The 16,199-nt window shown below is 48.8% G+C and overlaps 8 protein-coding genes across 8 annotated transcripts; 4 read left to right on the top strand and 4 right to left on the bottom strand.

Moving 5' to 3' along the window:
• Positions 1-2,443: 2,443 nt before the first annotated feature.
• BDV37DRAFT_269270 (beta-glucosidase) lies at positions 2,444-4,878 on the bottom strand (the record flags this gene model as incomplete). The annotated part of the gene is made up of 3 exons (XM_032084340.1): positions 2,444-3,153; positions 3,214-4,674; positions 4,755-4,878. The coding sequence occupies 3 exons, from the start codon at positions 4,876-4,878 to the stop codon at positions 2,444-2,446; spliced, it is 2,295 nt and encodes a 764-aa protein (XP_031944816.1).
• Positions 4,879-5,707: 829 nt separating this feature from the next.
• On the bottom strand, positions 5,708-6,593 carry BDV37DRAFT_19152 (uncharacterized protein). The gene is made up of 2 exons (XM_032079683.1): positions 6,334-6,593; positions 5,708-6,271 (listed from the first exon to the last, which is right to left on the bottom strand). The coding sequence occupies exons 1-2, from the start codon at positions 6,449-6,451 to the stop codon at positions 5,910-5,912; spliced, it is 480 nt and encodes a 159-aa protein (XP_031944817.1). The 5' UTR covers positions 6,452-6,593; the 3' UTR covers positions 5,708-5,909.
• A 1,242-nt stretch (positions 6,594-7,835) lies between these two features.
• On the top strand, positions 7,836-8,697 carry BDV37DRAFT_290772 (acetate uptake transporter family protein; the record flags this gene model as incomplete). Its single annotated transcript, XM_032088801.1, has 2 exons — positions 7,836-8,101; positions 8,159-8,697. 2 exons carry the CDS (start codon positions 7,836-7,838, stop codon positions 8,691-8,693), a joined length of 801 nt encoding a protein of 266 aa, XP_031944818.1. The 3' UTR covers positions 8,694-8,697.
• A 615-nt stretch (positions 8,698-9,312) lies between these two features.
• BDV37DRAFT_280033 (HNH endonuclease signature motif containing protein) lies at positions 9,313-10,551 on the top strand (the record flags this gene model as incomplete). Its single annotated transcript, XM_032086466.1, has 1 exon — positions 9,313-10,551. The coding sequence occupies one exon, from the start codon at positions 9,313-9,315 to the stop codon at positions 10,549-10,551; it is 1,239 nt and encodes a 412-aa protein (XP_031944819.1).
• A 525-nt stretch (positions 10,552-11,076) lies between these two features.
• BDV37DRAFT_241050 (uncharacterized protein) lies at positions 11,077-12,126 on the top strand. The gene has a single exon (XM_032081134.1). The coding sequence runs from the start codon at positions 11,290-11,292 to the stop codon at positions 11,866-11,868; it is 579 nt and encodes a 192-aa protein (XP_031944820.1). The 5' UTR covers positions 11,077-11,289; the 3' UTR covers positions 11,869-12,126.
• A 135-nt stretch (positions 12,127-12,261) lies between these two features.
• Positions 12,262-12,636, bottom strand: BDV37DRAFT_280035 (uncharacterized protein; the record flags this gene model as incomplete). The annotated part of the gene is made up of 3 exons (XM_032086467.1): positions 12,262-12,294; positions 12,344-12,414; positions 12,465-12,636. The coding sequence occupies 3 exons, from the start codon at positions 12,634-12,636 to the stop codon at positions 12,262-12,264; spliced, it is 276 nt and encodes a 91-aa protein (XP_031944821.1).
• Positions 12,637-13,435: 799 nt separating this feature from the next.
• BDV37DRAFT_19165 (zinc-binding alcohol dehydrogenase family protein) lies at positions 13,436-15,089 on the top strand. The gene is made up of 3 exons (XM_032079684.1): positions 13,436-14,007; positions 14,080-14,197; positions 14,265-15,089. Exons 1-3 carry the CDS (start codon positions 13,750-13,752, stop codon positions 14,990-14,992), a joined length of 1,104 nt encoding a protein of 367 aa, XP_031944822.1. The 5' UTR covers positions 13,436-13,749; the 3' UTR covers positions 14,993-15,089.
• Positions 15,015-15,755, bottom strand: BDV37DRAFT_280037 (uncharacterized protein; the record flags this gene model as incomplete). The annotated part of the gene is made up of 3 exons (XM_032086468.1): positions 15,015-15,254; positions 15,353-15,567; positions 15,659-15,755. The coding sequence occupies 3 exons, from the start codon at positions 15,753-15,755 to the stop codon at positions 15,015-15,017; spliced, it is 552 nt and encodes a 183-aa protein (XP_031944823.1).
• Between the last annotated feature and the right edge of the window lie 444 nt (positions 15,756-16,199).

Genomic DNA, 16,199 nt, shown 5'->3' on the forward strand with positions numbered 1-16,199 from the left:
AGCGCCGTCGTGAAGAAAATCATCGGGCAATGCGGGGGAAGTCCTGCCAAGACCTCGACAACCGATGCGTTAAAACCGGAGAAACTTGTCCTGTAAACTGACGCTTCTGAGTTGTGGAAGAATTCTCTCTCAGGTTTCTGGTCAAGGACCTAGGTGCTAGGCATTCATCCTACAGTCCCTTGTAAATTCGAGGTTTCAGCCCACCTCAGTGTATGTGGGACGCTCGATACACGTCTGATATAATGACGCGCACAATTTTCCGGAGCGTCTCTTGGCATTGCCTCACTTATCTAACATCCTGGTGCCAGCTGTGTGCTTGAATAATTCTAGTTGAACTTCTAGTGAACTGAGGGAAAGTTTTAGGAGTAAACATGCTTTCGAGGAACGTCTTAACATAGGTTAGCTCGGGACGGTTTCCGGCAGCGACAAGCTTTCGCTTTCCCAGGGGCGAGCACGTTACAGGGGCCAGGTGAAAGTCTAGACCATTATCATCTAGCAGAGCCAGGACTATTCAGGAGATCTAGTAATCCTCCGCTATTTTACCTAGGGGGAAAAGGATCCCCACGAAGCTCCCTTGACGTTGTGTGTTATCTTTGCGCACTCTTGCCGCATCATGTGGTGTTTTTCAAGAAAACCACCTTGTTCTATTTTTTCTGACTGAAGGTGTCAGAATCGATGCAAACTGAGGTCTCGATGCTACTAATCAGGTAGGGCTGAGGCCATATTCATATTGCCCAGGAAACAAAGGAATAGAGGACAAAGATACTTGACGCTAGACCTCAAACGCGGCCTCAATGTTTCTGACTGATGCCTAGAGATGGATAGTCTTGATCTGAAGCGGCTCTGCTCGTAGGCAACAACGCCACCCAGCTGGCTAAAGGAGTAGGCATGAAACGATGGGGTGGGTCTTTTTGATGGCGTCATGCTCAATCCAGATCAGATAATGCATGCTTGAGTTTCGGAAACCAAGTATGTGTGCGTGCTTGCTTCTGAGTTAAGCATTCTGTCTACCTGGCCTAGCTAACCATTGGTCTTCCCACCCGGTGGCGGTATACCGTGTCGGGCAGAAGACATCGGTCAGGATGATGATCCTGTGTTGACTAGAACACGACTGATTAGCGTTATGTCGCATATTAGCCTATGCTCAGTGATAGTACCAGTAGTATAATCAATTATCGGGTGCTTCCTGAGGCATTGATTGGCTGACGATAAGGCATCCAGTCAAGCCCTAGTTTAGTCGAAATCCGTTTCGATGGAACCTGCAGTTTAATCTCGGCCTCTCTGTCTCTATTGCTGACACCATTGCATAGCCTTCATTTATCAGCTAAGGTTTAAGCCCCCCTCGTGCTCGCTGATCTGTAGTCCTGCCCGGGGTTTACATCGACTATCAGTTGCCATCGAGGGCTGAGTGAATGATAATAAATTCGGGCCCCGGGTCAACCCACACTGCCATTCCTTTGACTTCACCCTGCTGTTTGAAGATATCTTCTTTATCGCCCTTCCTGCAGCCGTGCTCCTCGTGCTGTTGCCATTGCGACTCCGATGGCTACACCGTACATCAGTGAAAGTCAAAACTTATCGGTTGGCTATTTGGAAGTTATCAATGCCGGTAATGCTATACGTCTTGCAAATTGTCTTTCTCTCTCTTCGTCTGAGGACTCCCGCAATCCGCTAAAGGAGGCTTGGATGCGGAATTCGTCCCTTCTGACGGTCAGTTGGCCAGAAGCAGCTGCTAGCGCTTGCTCGAACCCTGGTGCACAAGGGACCTATCTTGCTATTACATGAAGCGACTAGCAGGTGAGTAGTTCTTCTCGAGCTATACAGATGATTTTAACCTCTGACGGTAGCGTGGATTGGGAAACGGAGACGACCACGCAGGACAGAATAGATATGGAATTCGCCTCCCAAACTATATTGCTGTCTGTCATCGCTTGTGCTTCGTCGATCGGGTTGACCGTGTGGCGGTCATACAACAGGGAGAACTTGTTGAATATGATAATCCTACCACTCTGTTGCAACGGGATACGCAGTTTAGGAGGTTCTTTCGAGCTCTGCAAGAATAGTCGGCCAGAGTGGCATGACAGCTAGAGAACATTTGTTCTGTGGTTAATATAGACAAGGCGGAAGTAGGTTTGTGACCCTGCTGTTTCACTTCTGTTGAAGTGGTCGCCACTTGTTCTGACTGCTATGAATTGATGATGGAAGCTCCGAATCAATGATTAGTATGTGCGTTCTAGATCTATGTGCTGCTTTCCTACTTTACCCATTGTATAGACATAGAGTAATAATTACCAACATTCAGCTAGCTGGGGTGATACGACTTTCAATTTCTATCATGGCCTAGTGTGGCCAACCATCTTGAGTCCAACTCGACTAAGCTGTTTGTATTTAAGTGTTTCAAACTCACAGTGGCCTGGTCTGTTCATGACAGCATCCTACCGAACTAAGCAATCTGAATAGTCCCATTCAAGTGCAGGATCCTGCTGCTAGCGCCAACAGAGGTTGTGTATTCTGTGGGTTGAAGCCTCCATTGCTGGGCCACAACGTCCCAAATACTGAGGTCCCTCCTGGTCAACGGGAAGGATATTTGCTTCGTCTCACCCGGTTCTAGTGGTACTCTTTCGAAGCCGCGCAGCTGTCGCACGGGGGCATCTGGAATGCCAACGTACAGCTGGGCGACCTCTGACGCGGATATATCACCCGTGTTGGTGATGGAGCAGGTGACTTCGAACAATATATCCCACAGCTGTGGATGTCCACCCTGGACGATAGGAGTGTTGGCGTCCACCAGAGGGGAAGTACTATTTCCTGTAGACGTAATCGCAAGGTCAGAGTACTCGAAGGTGGTGTACGACAGGCCAAAGCCAAATTCGAACTGCGGCTCAATGCCGTCACGATCAAAAGCCCGGTAATCGATGTATAAGCCCTCGGTGAAGTTCACTTCGGGGAACGCGTCGAACGAGACAGTCGAGTTTAGCAACTCTCCGTAGTCGGATTCGTTCTTGGCGACGGTGAAAGGAAGTCTTCCGGACGGGCTAACATCGCCGTACAGGATATCAACGAGGGAGTGACCACTTTCTTGCCCGGGGAGACCTGCAAAGAGAACTGCGGTCACGTTGGGGTGATTGACCCATGCGTCAACCGTGCGGATTCCTGGTTCATTCGATGATTGTTAGCGGACTATCTTGCCCTGAATGAGGGTTGACTACTTACCGGCTGAATGAAGGACCACGATAGTATTGGTACAATTGGCTGCAACGTTGCGCACCAGATTGTCGCTGAACTCGTCTGTCAAGCTGGTTCGGTCGAAGGCCTCCGACGCATACGCGTTGATGAACACGAGACAAGCGTCACTATTCACGTATGCAGGGGAGGGGTTCTCTGAGTAGAAATCCCAGCGAAGAGTTCCTTTATTCCTCGAGATACGCTCCTGTAGTGCTTGGAAGGGACTCACCACGTATGGAGGAGTGCTTCCCCCAGAGCCTCCACCGGTGATGAGAGTGCCGTTGAAGGTGCTCCAACCGAAGTTGACTTCGTAACCGCCACCATAGCGCGAGGGATTGGCCCATGGGGCTGCGCTAACCGTTGCGTCGTAGCCATACACACTAAGGAATCTGGTTGCATTCGTAAATGGCAGTGTGTTGTTAACATTTTTAACCAAAACAGTGCCAGCGGAACCAATTTCTCTGATCAATGTCGCATGGTCCTCTTGAACGTCAATAGGGTCGTGCTTCTCCGATTCCGAGTAAACTCCGGGGGAGGGATAGCCCTCGTCCTGGCCACTGTAAAACCAGGTTGCCAGGACTCGCGTTGCCATGTCGTCCAGTCTTTCACTGGTGACACTGCCATTTGCGACAGCATCTGTCAGATTGCGGCCCCAGAAGCCACCGTCTGGCATAACAACATCTAGACCAGCATTGGCCGAAGCAACGCCAGAATGTTGCGCTGCCCAGTCGCTCACCACGAACCCTTCGAAGCCGAGTTCGGTTTTCAAGATACCGTTGAGCAGTTTCGAGTTCTGACACCCGTAGCTGTGGTTTAAACGCTGGTAAGAGCACATCACACTTCCGACACCTTCTCTCAAAGAATCCATGAAAGGGAAAACATATAGCTCATGAATGGTCCGGTCGTCAGCATTCGAGCTTAGTGATTCCCCCATATCCCCGGGGTTTCTTCTCCATTCCTCTTCGTTCAACAGCCAATGCTTCGCCGAAGCAATCACTCCGGCGCCCTGGATACCTTTAGTGATCTGTCCCATCCCTCCGCCTGCAAGATAAGGATCCGCGCCGAGTCCCTCCCAATTGCGTCCGCCTCTGGCCAGCCTTCCCAAAGGTCCCGCGACGGGACCCAAGGCGACATTGATGCCCTTTCCGTGGTACTCCTGGCCCAGTGCATGGCCATAGCGATACATGAGGGAGCGATCCCATGTTGCCGCCACGTGAATGCCTGCCGGAAAGGCAGAGACAAATTCTTGCCCTCGAATGCCGTCCGGTGCGTCGGAGAAGCAAAGCGAAGGGATGGAAAGACGAGGAATTGCACCAGTGTTTCCAACACACTGCCCGTCAAACCCGCGGGTGAGGTTAGATTTCTCCTCCACGGTTAGTTGCGAGACAAGGGCTTTCGCGCGCTGATAGGCGCTCTCCCAGACCGAGCTTGTTGCCCCGTCGCCGACCGCTGGTTTTCTTTGTCAGTTTAATTACTTCAATTAGGGCTTGGACCGGGTAATAGCTTTCTTGCAGTCTACGTAAACTTACGAGAGGGGTATACGGCGGGACTCCGGCCATAGTAAGGAACCTCCGATTCATTGGTATAGCCTTGGGCTGCACAGAGCGTGCCCTGCGCCAGCGCTATCGAAGCTAAAGGTGATAGGACCTTCATAAGGATGAATCACTTGTACTATTCCGAGTCTTCATTCCTTCTAATCTGTGGGTAGCCACGTCTATTTAAGCCTTTCCATTGCCAAAGCTTGCGATTATGAGTAACATAGTGTCGTTTAGGTCATATCGGAGGAGACCCGACACGGCACGAAGTAAAATGCGTCGTGCTCACTAGAACGGGTATACTTCGGGGATTTACAACAAGTCCTTGCGCGAGAATGGATCTGAACCCCGTCATCATGCTGGACACCCCGCAATTCACGACGATGCACGTTTCTTGGCGCCAAGCTTGTCGTCTATACTAACCATCATTTGGGTTACCGTGAAGTCGGGGAACCTCCCGAGATCGGCATTGATGCCTGTACCTCGAGTCGAGGAGGGGGAGTGCCCCGAGAACAGCCCGCAGTAGCGGCGAATCTGAGGAAAAGGCACATCCCTGCCACCCGGCAGTTGGGGTATCGGCATTGACTTGATGCTGTTGCCGGACGGTATACAATGCGCACAACGCAGGCAGGGGGGCACAGCATAACACATCCAGAATTGACCTAACTGCTAGCCGACCGTGAAACCGACCTATCCGGTGTACCTCGAGCGAAGTCTGATCGGTGCGCTGGTTGGCCACTATCATCGAATATTGACGAACCAATGAAAGGGGTTCTCGGGTGTTGTATGTCGAATGAACAGAGGCACCAAGTTGTCAAACATTTGCTCTGTGGGAAATTGGCTCGTGAGGCCGTGGGGCTCAGTAAACCGACAAGCATGAAATCGTGCCTATCAGTGATAATCATTGCGTTGTCCAGAGAAATGCCGAATGCCTTCCAGCGCAGCCATCCACGACATAGCCCCCATTGTGACTGGAAATTGGCATTTTATAGGCCCCCGTCGAAGCATATGTCTTCCCCAGGAGGCAGATCGAAAGGTCGGATTATGTAGGTGCCAAAACACACCCTATGGAATCCCCTAAGCTTTAATGGTGGACAAGCATTATGCCCTAGAGCTTCCACATTTCTGGTACGAAACACGAGGCATCGTTCAACCCGGATGCTGCGTCTGGTGATGAAAGTGATGCTTTCGCTCAGTAAACGTTCTATCATGGTGGAACCAGCCTAATGTGAACAATTCTTTCCACCACTTCACAAATGTCTGTCGTGCTTCGCGAACCTCAGCGTCCATGTCAGGCTGAGGTTGTGGCTTGGATGAAGTCGGATTTTCTATGAGATATGACTTCCTCAAATGGTAAAAGGTCCGGCGACAGAGAGGACAACTAGCGTCATGCTCGCACAGCCATTCATCTATACATGGCTGATGAAAGCTGTGCTGACAGGGTAAATGGCGCAATATAAACCCGGGTTCTAGCGTAGCAAAGCAAAGACTGCATGTTGATTCCTCTGACTCTGTGAAAGAACACATTTAGATGATATGTCATAGTATGGAATAGATTATTAATGAAGCGTACCAGGGTTGAATCCATGTTGTGGAATGCTAGTGCGAGGCAATCCGGCTAACCAAAGATCTGCAGTACGCAAAGGCCCACGATCTGTTTTGGACGGTACACATAGGTAATACTCTGGCATGTTTTATTGTCTAAGATCTTCGCAACATAACAGGTAGGAGTATCATCAAAGCTGAATTGAGTCGTGCTTTCTGGGCGAAGAGAATCTGTCAGAGTAGTATATATCGCAACCAAAATGGCACGACGGCCTGCCATGTAGGCAAGCCGGACTATATCATACGGTACAAGTAGCATTTTGTCAGCACATGCTTGCAAAATTTTATTAATCCAGAGGTTCTAGAGCTGTGAAAATTATTCAACCTGTTTCGGTGTTTTTTCGGGAATCCAGTTGATGGCCTGAGGAATCAACGCCATACCCTTCTCAGTATGACCATGCAGCCAATCAACGTTCGCAACTCAACGAAAAAGGTTGAAACTCGGCAAGTCGAGAAGCCCTACTCTTGGGTAGTATCACTACTGCATCACCCCTGTATCTTATTTCTTTGGTCTTATTGTTGCCATATAACCCACTTTAGCCGTGTTTACCTCTGCCAATGCATCCATAGACCGCAAGAGTCACTGGCTTTGTGGAAAACTCATCGTTGAGACTTCGACACCGGTACCGAGACTCAGAAAGCTGGGCATTCTCTGTCAACGCATGGAATGTTCTTTGGAGAATGGGTAACACAGCGCTAAAGGTGTATGTCCCCTATAAGTCTCTGTTGGTAATAACTATTGTTGCTAGCTTGTGGATGCAAATCACACTTTGCTACGAAACTGGGAAAGCAAACAAGTAGACTTGTGGACAACGCTCATCACAGGCTACAACAGAGAAATTGCTCCTTACACCCGGGAAAACTTCTCAGAAGCTTATTGTCAACCTATTCCTCTAGCAGACGTCTCATTACGTGTAATGCGGCTTGTATACTAGGAGTGCCATTCTCCAACACCTTGTATGATACCCCACATATCTTCGGATATAGCCTATGGTGGAGTGGTGGTATTGCACACTGAACTATAGAAACCTTACCAGGGTACCGATCTCCTTGACCTACCATTTACTCTTGTAGTTTCCATCCTAATGAACCTAATCATCTCGTGTGGCGATTTGATTAGCTGGATTAGTAACATGGTAAAGCTCTATTGAGCAGTAGCGAAGTGGAGAATACCCTGGTGGCCAAATGTGTAGTTCATGATCTTTGAATGAGAATTATAGTTGTACCCCAAATTTACTCTCCCCTGGTAGAGCTTCAGCATTGAGTTTAAGTCGGTGATGAGGAGGGTCTCTCGGTTGTAAGGAATGCTGCCGATCAGTATGGGGTTCCAGCCCTGGAGTTTGGGGTATAAAATACCTTCCCCAGAAACACGGAGGCCCCTTTTTACGAATTCACGATTAGTTCTGGACTTCTCTGTCTGAGCCTTCTCTACCTGTTGACACTCAATCGTTGTTCACCCTTTTGACCAATATGTCCGCTACACGAGAAGCGAATCCAACCGCGATGGATACCGCTGAGTCTGGCTCGTCACAATTCCATCTCCAAAAAGAGAGACAATCTACCTATCACAATGAACATGGCGCCGTGGCATCTCTCCCCCAACACGAAGCCCACATCCGTACTGTTTCACAGGTGCCTTTACCACCATATCAGAAACTCGCAAATCCTGGTCCCTTGGGTCTTTTAGCTTTCGCATTGACAACGTTCGTCCTTGGGCTCTATGAATGCGGCGCAGGGTAGGTGAATATGTCTATGTCATACATGCAACCACTGACATTGATGCTTGCATTCAGACTGCCTCATTCCAACCCTCAAGGCAAAGTTGGGCCTAACCAAGCTGCCTTCGGACTAGCCATTTTCTTTGGCGGTGGTGCCCAGTTTGTCGCCGGCATCTTCGAGTTCCGCGTCGGAAACACCTTTGGTTGCACCGTCCATTGTTCCTACTCCGCCTTTTGGCTCAGCTACGCAATGTTTCTCATTCCCTCTCTGGATATAAAAGGGCAGTATAACGGAGACGAACGCGCATACACGTTCGCCATCGGCATTTATCTGATACTGTGGTGCTTCCTGACCGTACTCTTCCTTCTTGCGGCCTTGAGAACGAACCTGTCTATCATTCTCGTTTTCTTCTTCCTGATCATTGCCTATCTGCTGTTGAGCATTGCCAACTTCATTGCAACTGAGCATCCCGCGCAAAGTGTGAAGGTCAACAAAGCCGGTGGTGCCTTTACCGTCATTTGCGCATTTGTTGCCTTTTATGCTGGTTCATCTGGCCTGATGGTGCCAGAGACGACGTGGGTTCGCTTTCCTCTTGGCGAGATCCCCTAGGGTGCATTTAAGATGAAAGTGACTTAACCCTAACTGTTGACTTGGGAGCCGAGTATATCTAAGCGGCTCAACCGGCTATGGATGGAAGAAGAGCCTATGTGTGGAATGCTTATCGGGTCTTTTCTTGTGAGACATTTTGCAAGTATCAATTCGCTGCGCGGGAAAGCTTCACATATAACGTTGCTTACTGTCCGGGCCTATAATACTATCAATTCAATTGAATTTAAGGCCTATGAAGAGTAAGAATGAGCTTTGAAGAAATGAAGGAATGTGCAACATGTTTCTAATACGCTATCTGGTCTTTGCTTATATATCTTCTTTTACCTCACGCGCTTCGCAACCTGTAGTAATAATGACGGAATCTTGAGATACGATATCACCTACGTAGCGATGATGCTTCAGTTACACATCAAATTTGTAAATCTCAGTCATACCTTCCGTCTGAGTCATAGCTTGATTCTTAAAAATCTGCGTTGCAAACTACTCATCCGACTACTCTAAGATACATTTGCGAAAGCTCTATCCAACCCAAAATTCATATTCCATACTGGAGAAACAACCTCTATTTGCTACAGCATACAGCACACCCAAAGCTAACTTACCGAAACCCAAAATTACTATGAATCCCTCCAAAAGGCGGGCGGATAGCCCGGAACTAGAGAGTCAACGCGCCGACCTACAGGGGCTTATCAATATGAACCGAAAAAAGCTCAAGGCCCAGGGGTCATTCAACGCAACATTCTGGGCTCAGTCCGAGTACGTGGCAAATCTCGTCTTACGGAAGGCCGAGGTTGAACGAAAGATCTCGCTGAGAGACTTTACCGGCCCCCAGTCAGATTGGGAGAAAACTGATGCCGCGAACTCTATCATGCAAACAGTCAAGGCTCAGCAGACGGAAACAATGGTCTACAAAAAACGAAAGGAAGATGGCGAGGAAAAGGGTAAAAAGCGGCGCTTCAGGGCCCTGTTCATGAGATTGTTTACAACAAGTAAGATGGGACTCGGAATCATGTCCACTGGAGCAGGAAAGCGAGATCCTGGGACACAATCAGCATTTCGAAATGAGTTAATAGCCGTGGGAAATGCAAAGCATGAGACGGAAGATTATCTATGGTGCCCAGTACTTGGCGAATGGTGCATGGACACCGACATCCAAGCTGCTCACCTCTTTCCATATATGCATGGCCAAGATGCCATGGATGCAATATTCGGGAGGAAGCGACCCCCAGAGTTGTTCTCAACCAAGAATGGCCTTCTCCTATTTAACGGCATTGAACGTGTTTTCGATGCGGGAAAGCTGGTCATCGTGCCAGACCTTACTGAAAGACCAGCGATAGAAGAGCTTCTCGCTTGGATACAGCGAGAAACTAGAGAATACAAAATTAAAGTCATTGATTTGTCTTGGGACAGGCTTGATAAACGAATTTCGGCCTATCATGCAAAGACATGGCGAGATCTAGATGGCCAACGGCTTCAATTCCGGACAAGTTTCCGGCCGGCGGCGAGATATCTTTACTACCATTATTGCGTCCAGGTCTTGCGGCGAGCATGGGGGCATAACACAGGGGGGGGAGCTCTACCTACTCTCAAGAACGAGATCGGCAAGCCCTTCTGGGGTACCCCAGGGAGGTATCTTCCGAAGAATATGCTTTTAGCCATTGTAGAGGAAATTGGACACGATTATAAGGAGCTTTTGGAGGGGGCTGCTTCGAACAAAGGAGATAATGATCTCCTCTTGGCCATTGCGTCTTGTCAAGTGAAAAGCCGACCAGCACTTAGGCCTAATACATTCACCGGCGAAGAGGAAGATAGCGAGGAAGAGGAGGAAGAGGAGGAAGAGGAAAGCGATGATGAGTGATCCCTTTCATTAAGTTAAACTCATATTGCCAAAGCGAATTGTTTATGTGCTTGATTTTCCTACTTAAGAGGGGCGGGACTAGTGTGCCTTGCGTCAATTATGGCTTCTCGCTGTAGAGCAATCCTGAGGTTCTAAACTATCGATAGATTGTAGACTCGTATAGACATACACGTCATCGCGCTACCTTTGAGTTCGCTTGTCATGGGCCAAAGGGAAAGTGCCAGGAGCGAGGAAGGGATCCGTTAGAGCACATGTGTTCGAATGGTCTCACTCATGACGATGCTGTACCATCTGCGAGTGTGCTATATGTCTTATATTCTGGCGGTGAGTTGCCTTCTATCAGGTTGTGACTGCCGTGTATGATTGGCTCAAGACTCGTATATCAAAATAGCACAATCCATCTATTCGCCACCGTGCAGATGGGAACATCTTCCCCTTCGTATTTGTCTTAAAATAGGCTCAGGTGTCTGCAGATTGATTGGGGACATATGACAGGTTAATTGCCACCAGAGTAAGTGTAATCGCGTGGTGTGCCTTTATCAAGAACCTCGTGGTTCGCAACCTCAGGTCTATCTTCGCGCCGCATCAGAAAAGTTACACTACTTCTAGAAACAACGTAACATTTGTTGCTACATATATGTCTATATAAATATACTGCTCTTGTACATCTATCAATCCCTCTTTTAGCCCCTTTTCACTTTTCAAACAAAACATCGATCAAAGTATCCTGTAAAAGAAATGCATCTCACAACTCCTCGACTCTGCACAGCTCTCACTGTGTTCACGAGTCTAATCATTTCATCCTTTGCAATCGATACCCCTGCAACGAAGGATTCTACCATTCTCCGTTCGACCGTAAGCTGCCCTACATGTCCCGATCGTAACTGCTACAAATGTACGCTGGGTCATGATGGCACGCTCCAGGCCAACACCGGTGGACTGGCCTATATACGCTCTCTGGTCGCATTCCAACTTCCTGTCCCGGCTGCCTCCATCACATCATGCACGGTCCAGTTCCCCGCCTTCACAAAGCCCCTCCAGGCACCTGTCAACGTCACGGTAGCCCAGGCGCTCTCTTCCGACTGGGACGAGGATACGGTTACCGGAGAGAACGCCCCAGAGTCGGGTGACGTATTTGCGGAGATTGAGGTCCCTGCCTATGCGAATATGGGGGTCATCGATGTTACACCTGCTTGTAAGGGGGCCAATGAAGATGGAAATTTTTCTATATTCTTAGGAACAAAGTTTGGCAGAATTGAGGTTTGGTCGAAGGATTCGGGAAACCCAGCGATTCTCCATATTACATCCTCTGCTTGAGTGTTGGTGTGTGGTCTACACGGGTGATGTCTCTCGTTTCCACAAATCTGTGTTGGAGGAGTGACTGGGACATCTTCAGTCTTGAAGGGAGGACATAATGGCGCTAGTGTTAGCGAGTTTCTCTACTCTGTCATTGCTCATCTTGTTGTCGGAGCTTATGCGACAAAGGACATTGATTGCTTTCGCGAAGGAGCCTCCCAAGTATGATAAATTGCAAGCGATTGAAGAACTTTGAATATACAAATGTCAGGACTTTTAGTTTGGCCCATAACGGACAGTACAACGTAGTTTTTCTGGCTGTCGTTTCTGCACCTGAAACCGCCCCTACTGAAATTAAACGAGGAAATTGAGCACAAACATAGACTTGCTGCATAACAGTAGAAATGGCGACGATTACAACGCGGTACAAGCAAGACTCCCACCACTCTGAGTCAAGTCAGCAGGCACCTTCACTGTTCAAAAAGGAATAACTTACGAGAGGAAGGTTGCTGGCGCAACAACCCTGTACTTGTCCCGACGGACAGTTTCCGATTATGCTCTGTTGGACTACAGAAGTCAGTTCCATCTCATTGGAGAGGCACGTTCCGGTAACTTACGTGCGCAGTTGGTCCCAACCGCACGGACGAAAAGGATATTGACGGGGAAAAAAGTGTCGCAGCAAAATCGTTTCTTGCCAGCAGGGCAATCTCTCTTTTCTAAATCTCCTGCTGGAGCGGCGGTGGCCATGCTGGCCATGGCGCAGAGGGCTAGGATGGTCTTGAGGTTCATGGTTGTTTTCCTCTTGCTTCGAGATCCTTTTAATGTGTGTATGTGAAAAGAACTACAATGCAGAATAGAGAGGGTAGGGTTGGAATCCTCGTTCTCTTTTATAGACTGACGAACAGGCGAGAATGTGTACAGCATTATAGAGCGATCTGGGTGTGTCCAGACCATGGAAATGAGAAGGTTTGATAGTTTGCTGTATTTAAACACCACCCGAACCTTGGAACAGATATCCGAAAGAAGAAGACAAGTCAGACAACTGTCCCTTCAGTCAACATCAATGGCTAATATAGGTTCGTACGAATTTACAGACTATAGCTTGGACGTCGTGGAAAAAGCTACCACCAATAGCATGACCTGTGAGCTCTTGGTAAACCATTACCCTGAGAACTGCAAACAGCGATATCCAATCTAGACCGCGACGGGGAAGACAACCGTGTCATTGAGTTGCAGTCTAGAGCTGCTGAGACCGGGTCTTCCAAGGATTGTCAATCTGTCAAGCATCATTGATGTTGCCTATTGTTATGTAGCTTTGTTCCTAGTCTTTGAGAGAGACCGAGATCCAGTCCAACAGGGGGCTCCATCGTCATCTTCATGCTTATATTCCCTTCCACACGCGATAAGATAAAAGTCTTCACGGATCCTGCAGCTTCCGGGTCCCGAGCAACTGCCGAGATCCACTCGTATCGGGCCGACGGCATTTTATATACGAACGCAACCCTCTGTATAGCTTCCCGATTCTATGGAAGAGCCCGTCAGTCTTTTGTATCCTGCTCAGATATAATCGCAATTCAAATACCATTCCATTGTCATCACAACCACCCAGCAATACCGGCATGCTCGAAACATAATGACAGGCCACCGGCTTAGATCTCTCCAACTCCTCGATCCGCTCAACCTCCACAACCCGTGACGTCAAAATCAACCGCAGAGGGTCCACCCTGATTAATAATGTCCTGCACGAGTCATTAGCGACGATACCAGATGAACTTCGGCAGTCATGGGAGCCCCTATATCCGTTGAGTTAAATATCTCTGGGAATCCGGCGGAACTCGTCCGGAGAGGGCAACGAAGCGAACCTGTGCATTCAAACGCCAGCTGCTTTTGGCACCCAACAGGATGAAAGAAATCATCAATCTTCACGACTGCAGGACCAAGCTGATTGAGTCGGCGGTCCCCGAGATTAATGACGACCAGGTCCTGATCCGTGTCGTCGTCTCCGGATCGAACCCCAAGGATTGGAAAGTGCCGGATCTTGCGCACAGCGAGGAGCAACCGTTTTTTGAGCGCTACGAGAAAGTCCGAGAGGGAGTAAATCAAGGCGATGATATAGCTGGTGTGGTCGAAAAGGTGGGAACAAACGTGGTCGAATTTCGGGTGAGTTCTGTCCCTTTAATCCCAAGACTGGTGATTGTTCGGAATTAATAGATGTCTTGTTGCCTTCTGCAGCCCGGTGATCGAGTCGGAGCTTTTCACGAAATGCTAGCGCCTGGAGGCAGTTATGCCGAGTATGCGGTTGCATGGAGCCATACCACGTTCCATTTACCAGAGAAGATTTCATTCGAAGGTATATCAAACCCCTGTTGTGCTCTCTTTCCATCTTGTCGTGATTGTAGTATGTTAATTCCCAACAGAGGCCGCAACCATCCCCCTAGCCGGTCTCACGGCAGTTGTATCTCTCTACCATCACCTCGGATTTCAATTCCCCTGGTCCCCAGCAGCGAAAGGTAAATCCCCCAGCGCCACGACGCCGTTTATTGTCTACGGTGCAAGCACGGCAGTCGGGTCCTACGCGATCAAGTTCGCCAGACTCAGCAACATCCACCCGATTATTGCGATCGCCGGAAAGGGCGCCCATTACATCCGGAAGTTCCTGGATGAAAGTAAGGGCGACGTAGTTGTGGATTATCGGGACGGCCCCGAGAAAACCGTCGCTGGCATTCGCCATGCTCTGCGCTCATCCACTGGTGCCAACGATCTCCCGGCAAATCATGCCCTAGACACAATTGTTACGGAGGATAGTACTACTGTGCTGCGTTCTGTCATGAACCCTGGTGGCAACATTAATTATGTACTCATGAGCCCCCCCGATGTTTCTCCCGCGGTTGCGTCGAACACTTGGGTCAGTTCAGCCCACCAGATCGGTGGTATTGACGATTGCCGTGATCTGTGCTTCGTGTTCTGTCGGTGGTTCACGAGGGCACTGCAGACGGGTGAGTTGGAGAGTCATCCATTTGAAATCAGAGAAGGTGGCTTGTTGGGGGTTGAGGGGGCGATGAAGGACTTGAAGGATGGAAAAGCGAGTGCGGTTAAGTACGTTTTTAGAATTGGCGAGACGCCGGGACTAGAGAAGTTGATCTAGATGCTATGTTCACGCTAGATGTTTAATACAGGCCTGAGGAATCCAACGAGGGGTAGGCAGAAGGAATATCAAACAAGTGGTTGATACTGTGGGTGCCACGACCTTGATTCTTTAGCAGTACTCGCAAGGTGAGGCATAATATCTCTCCCTTGAAATCGTCTATCTTCCCGTCTTCCTCAGCAGCCTTATATTCTTCGTACAACCTCTCAAGCTCGTCCTTGCTTACCCATTTCCAACTTTCGTATGCACTGCTTTCAGGAGTCTGCCATCGCGCTGTCAGCACCCACAAAGAATAGGAATATATCTTTCCGTGAAAAAATAGGACAAAATGACAAGCCATCTGTTAGGTGTATGTCGTACCATGGGCTCCTTCTGACCAATCGCATGATGGAGTTTGACCCCTACCCACGTAGGAAAATAGTCCTTGCTCTGCGGGAGCTCACTCGAAAGGTGAACTACCAGTACAAAGGAAGTGTAGTTGAAGCCCAGACCGGTCTCCTTCGAAACCACACTTTTTATATTAGACACCCTGAGTTCGGTGGGGGCGAAAGGGCCTAGGGGAGGGGACAAGGTGCCTGACCGGTATCAGTATATCTGTCGTTAAGGGAATAGAAAATACTGTGTAGCGCATTGGGACGGCAGCAAAAAGGCCAAAGGTACATATACCTTCTTGAGGGCCGACCTTTCTTCGCCCAAGTAAAATTTGTTTTTCCTCGTTGACGATGAGGACAAAGACAGCAGGCTTGGCGTCTGGGAAGTCCATCGTTGTTCAATTACTTGCAGTAGGCTGTGATTAGCAGGTGTACTGGGTAGCCAAATTGTGGATTTGAATGGTGATGAGGGCGTCTTATATGTTGCGGAACGTGTAGTAAAGCGAAGCCTGGAAAGGATTCTAGCTGAAACATTTCCATTAGGTCAGTCGATAATATTGAGACGAGATGCCCGATTCATGAATGAGCTCAAACTGGGTTCAGACACAAGTTCTTTGTAGCAGCCCCTGAGCGCCTTGCTGTGTTGCAAGGAATAGTATTACGGAAATCGACAGCACAATGGTTGCTGCTATACAGTGTGGACGAGTTTTAGAGAAATCATGCCTCTGCGGGATGTCGTCCTACCTAACTAAAACAAACCATGAAATCTCCTGATAATACAGAAAGGTGCTTCCTTCGAGCCTCACTCCATGGCGACACTGGTCGTTCGAGAGCTT

The sequence above is a fragment of the Aspergillus pseudonomiae genome, assembly GCF_009193645.1.
Source record: "Aspergillus pseudonomiae strain CBS 119388 unplaced genomic scaffold BDV37scaffold_11, whole genome shotgun sequence".
In the NCBI taxonomy this organism is placed as follows: domain Eukaryota; kingdom Fungi; phylum Ascomycota; class Eurotiomycetes; order Eurotiales; family Aspergillaceae; genus Aspergillus; species Aspergillus pseudonomiae.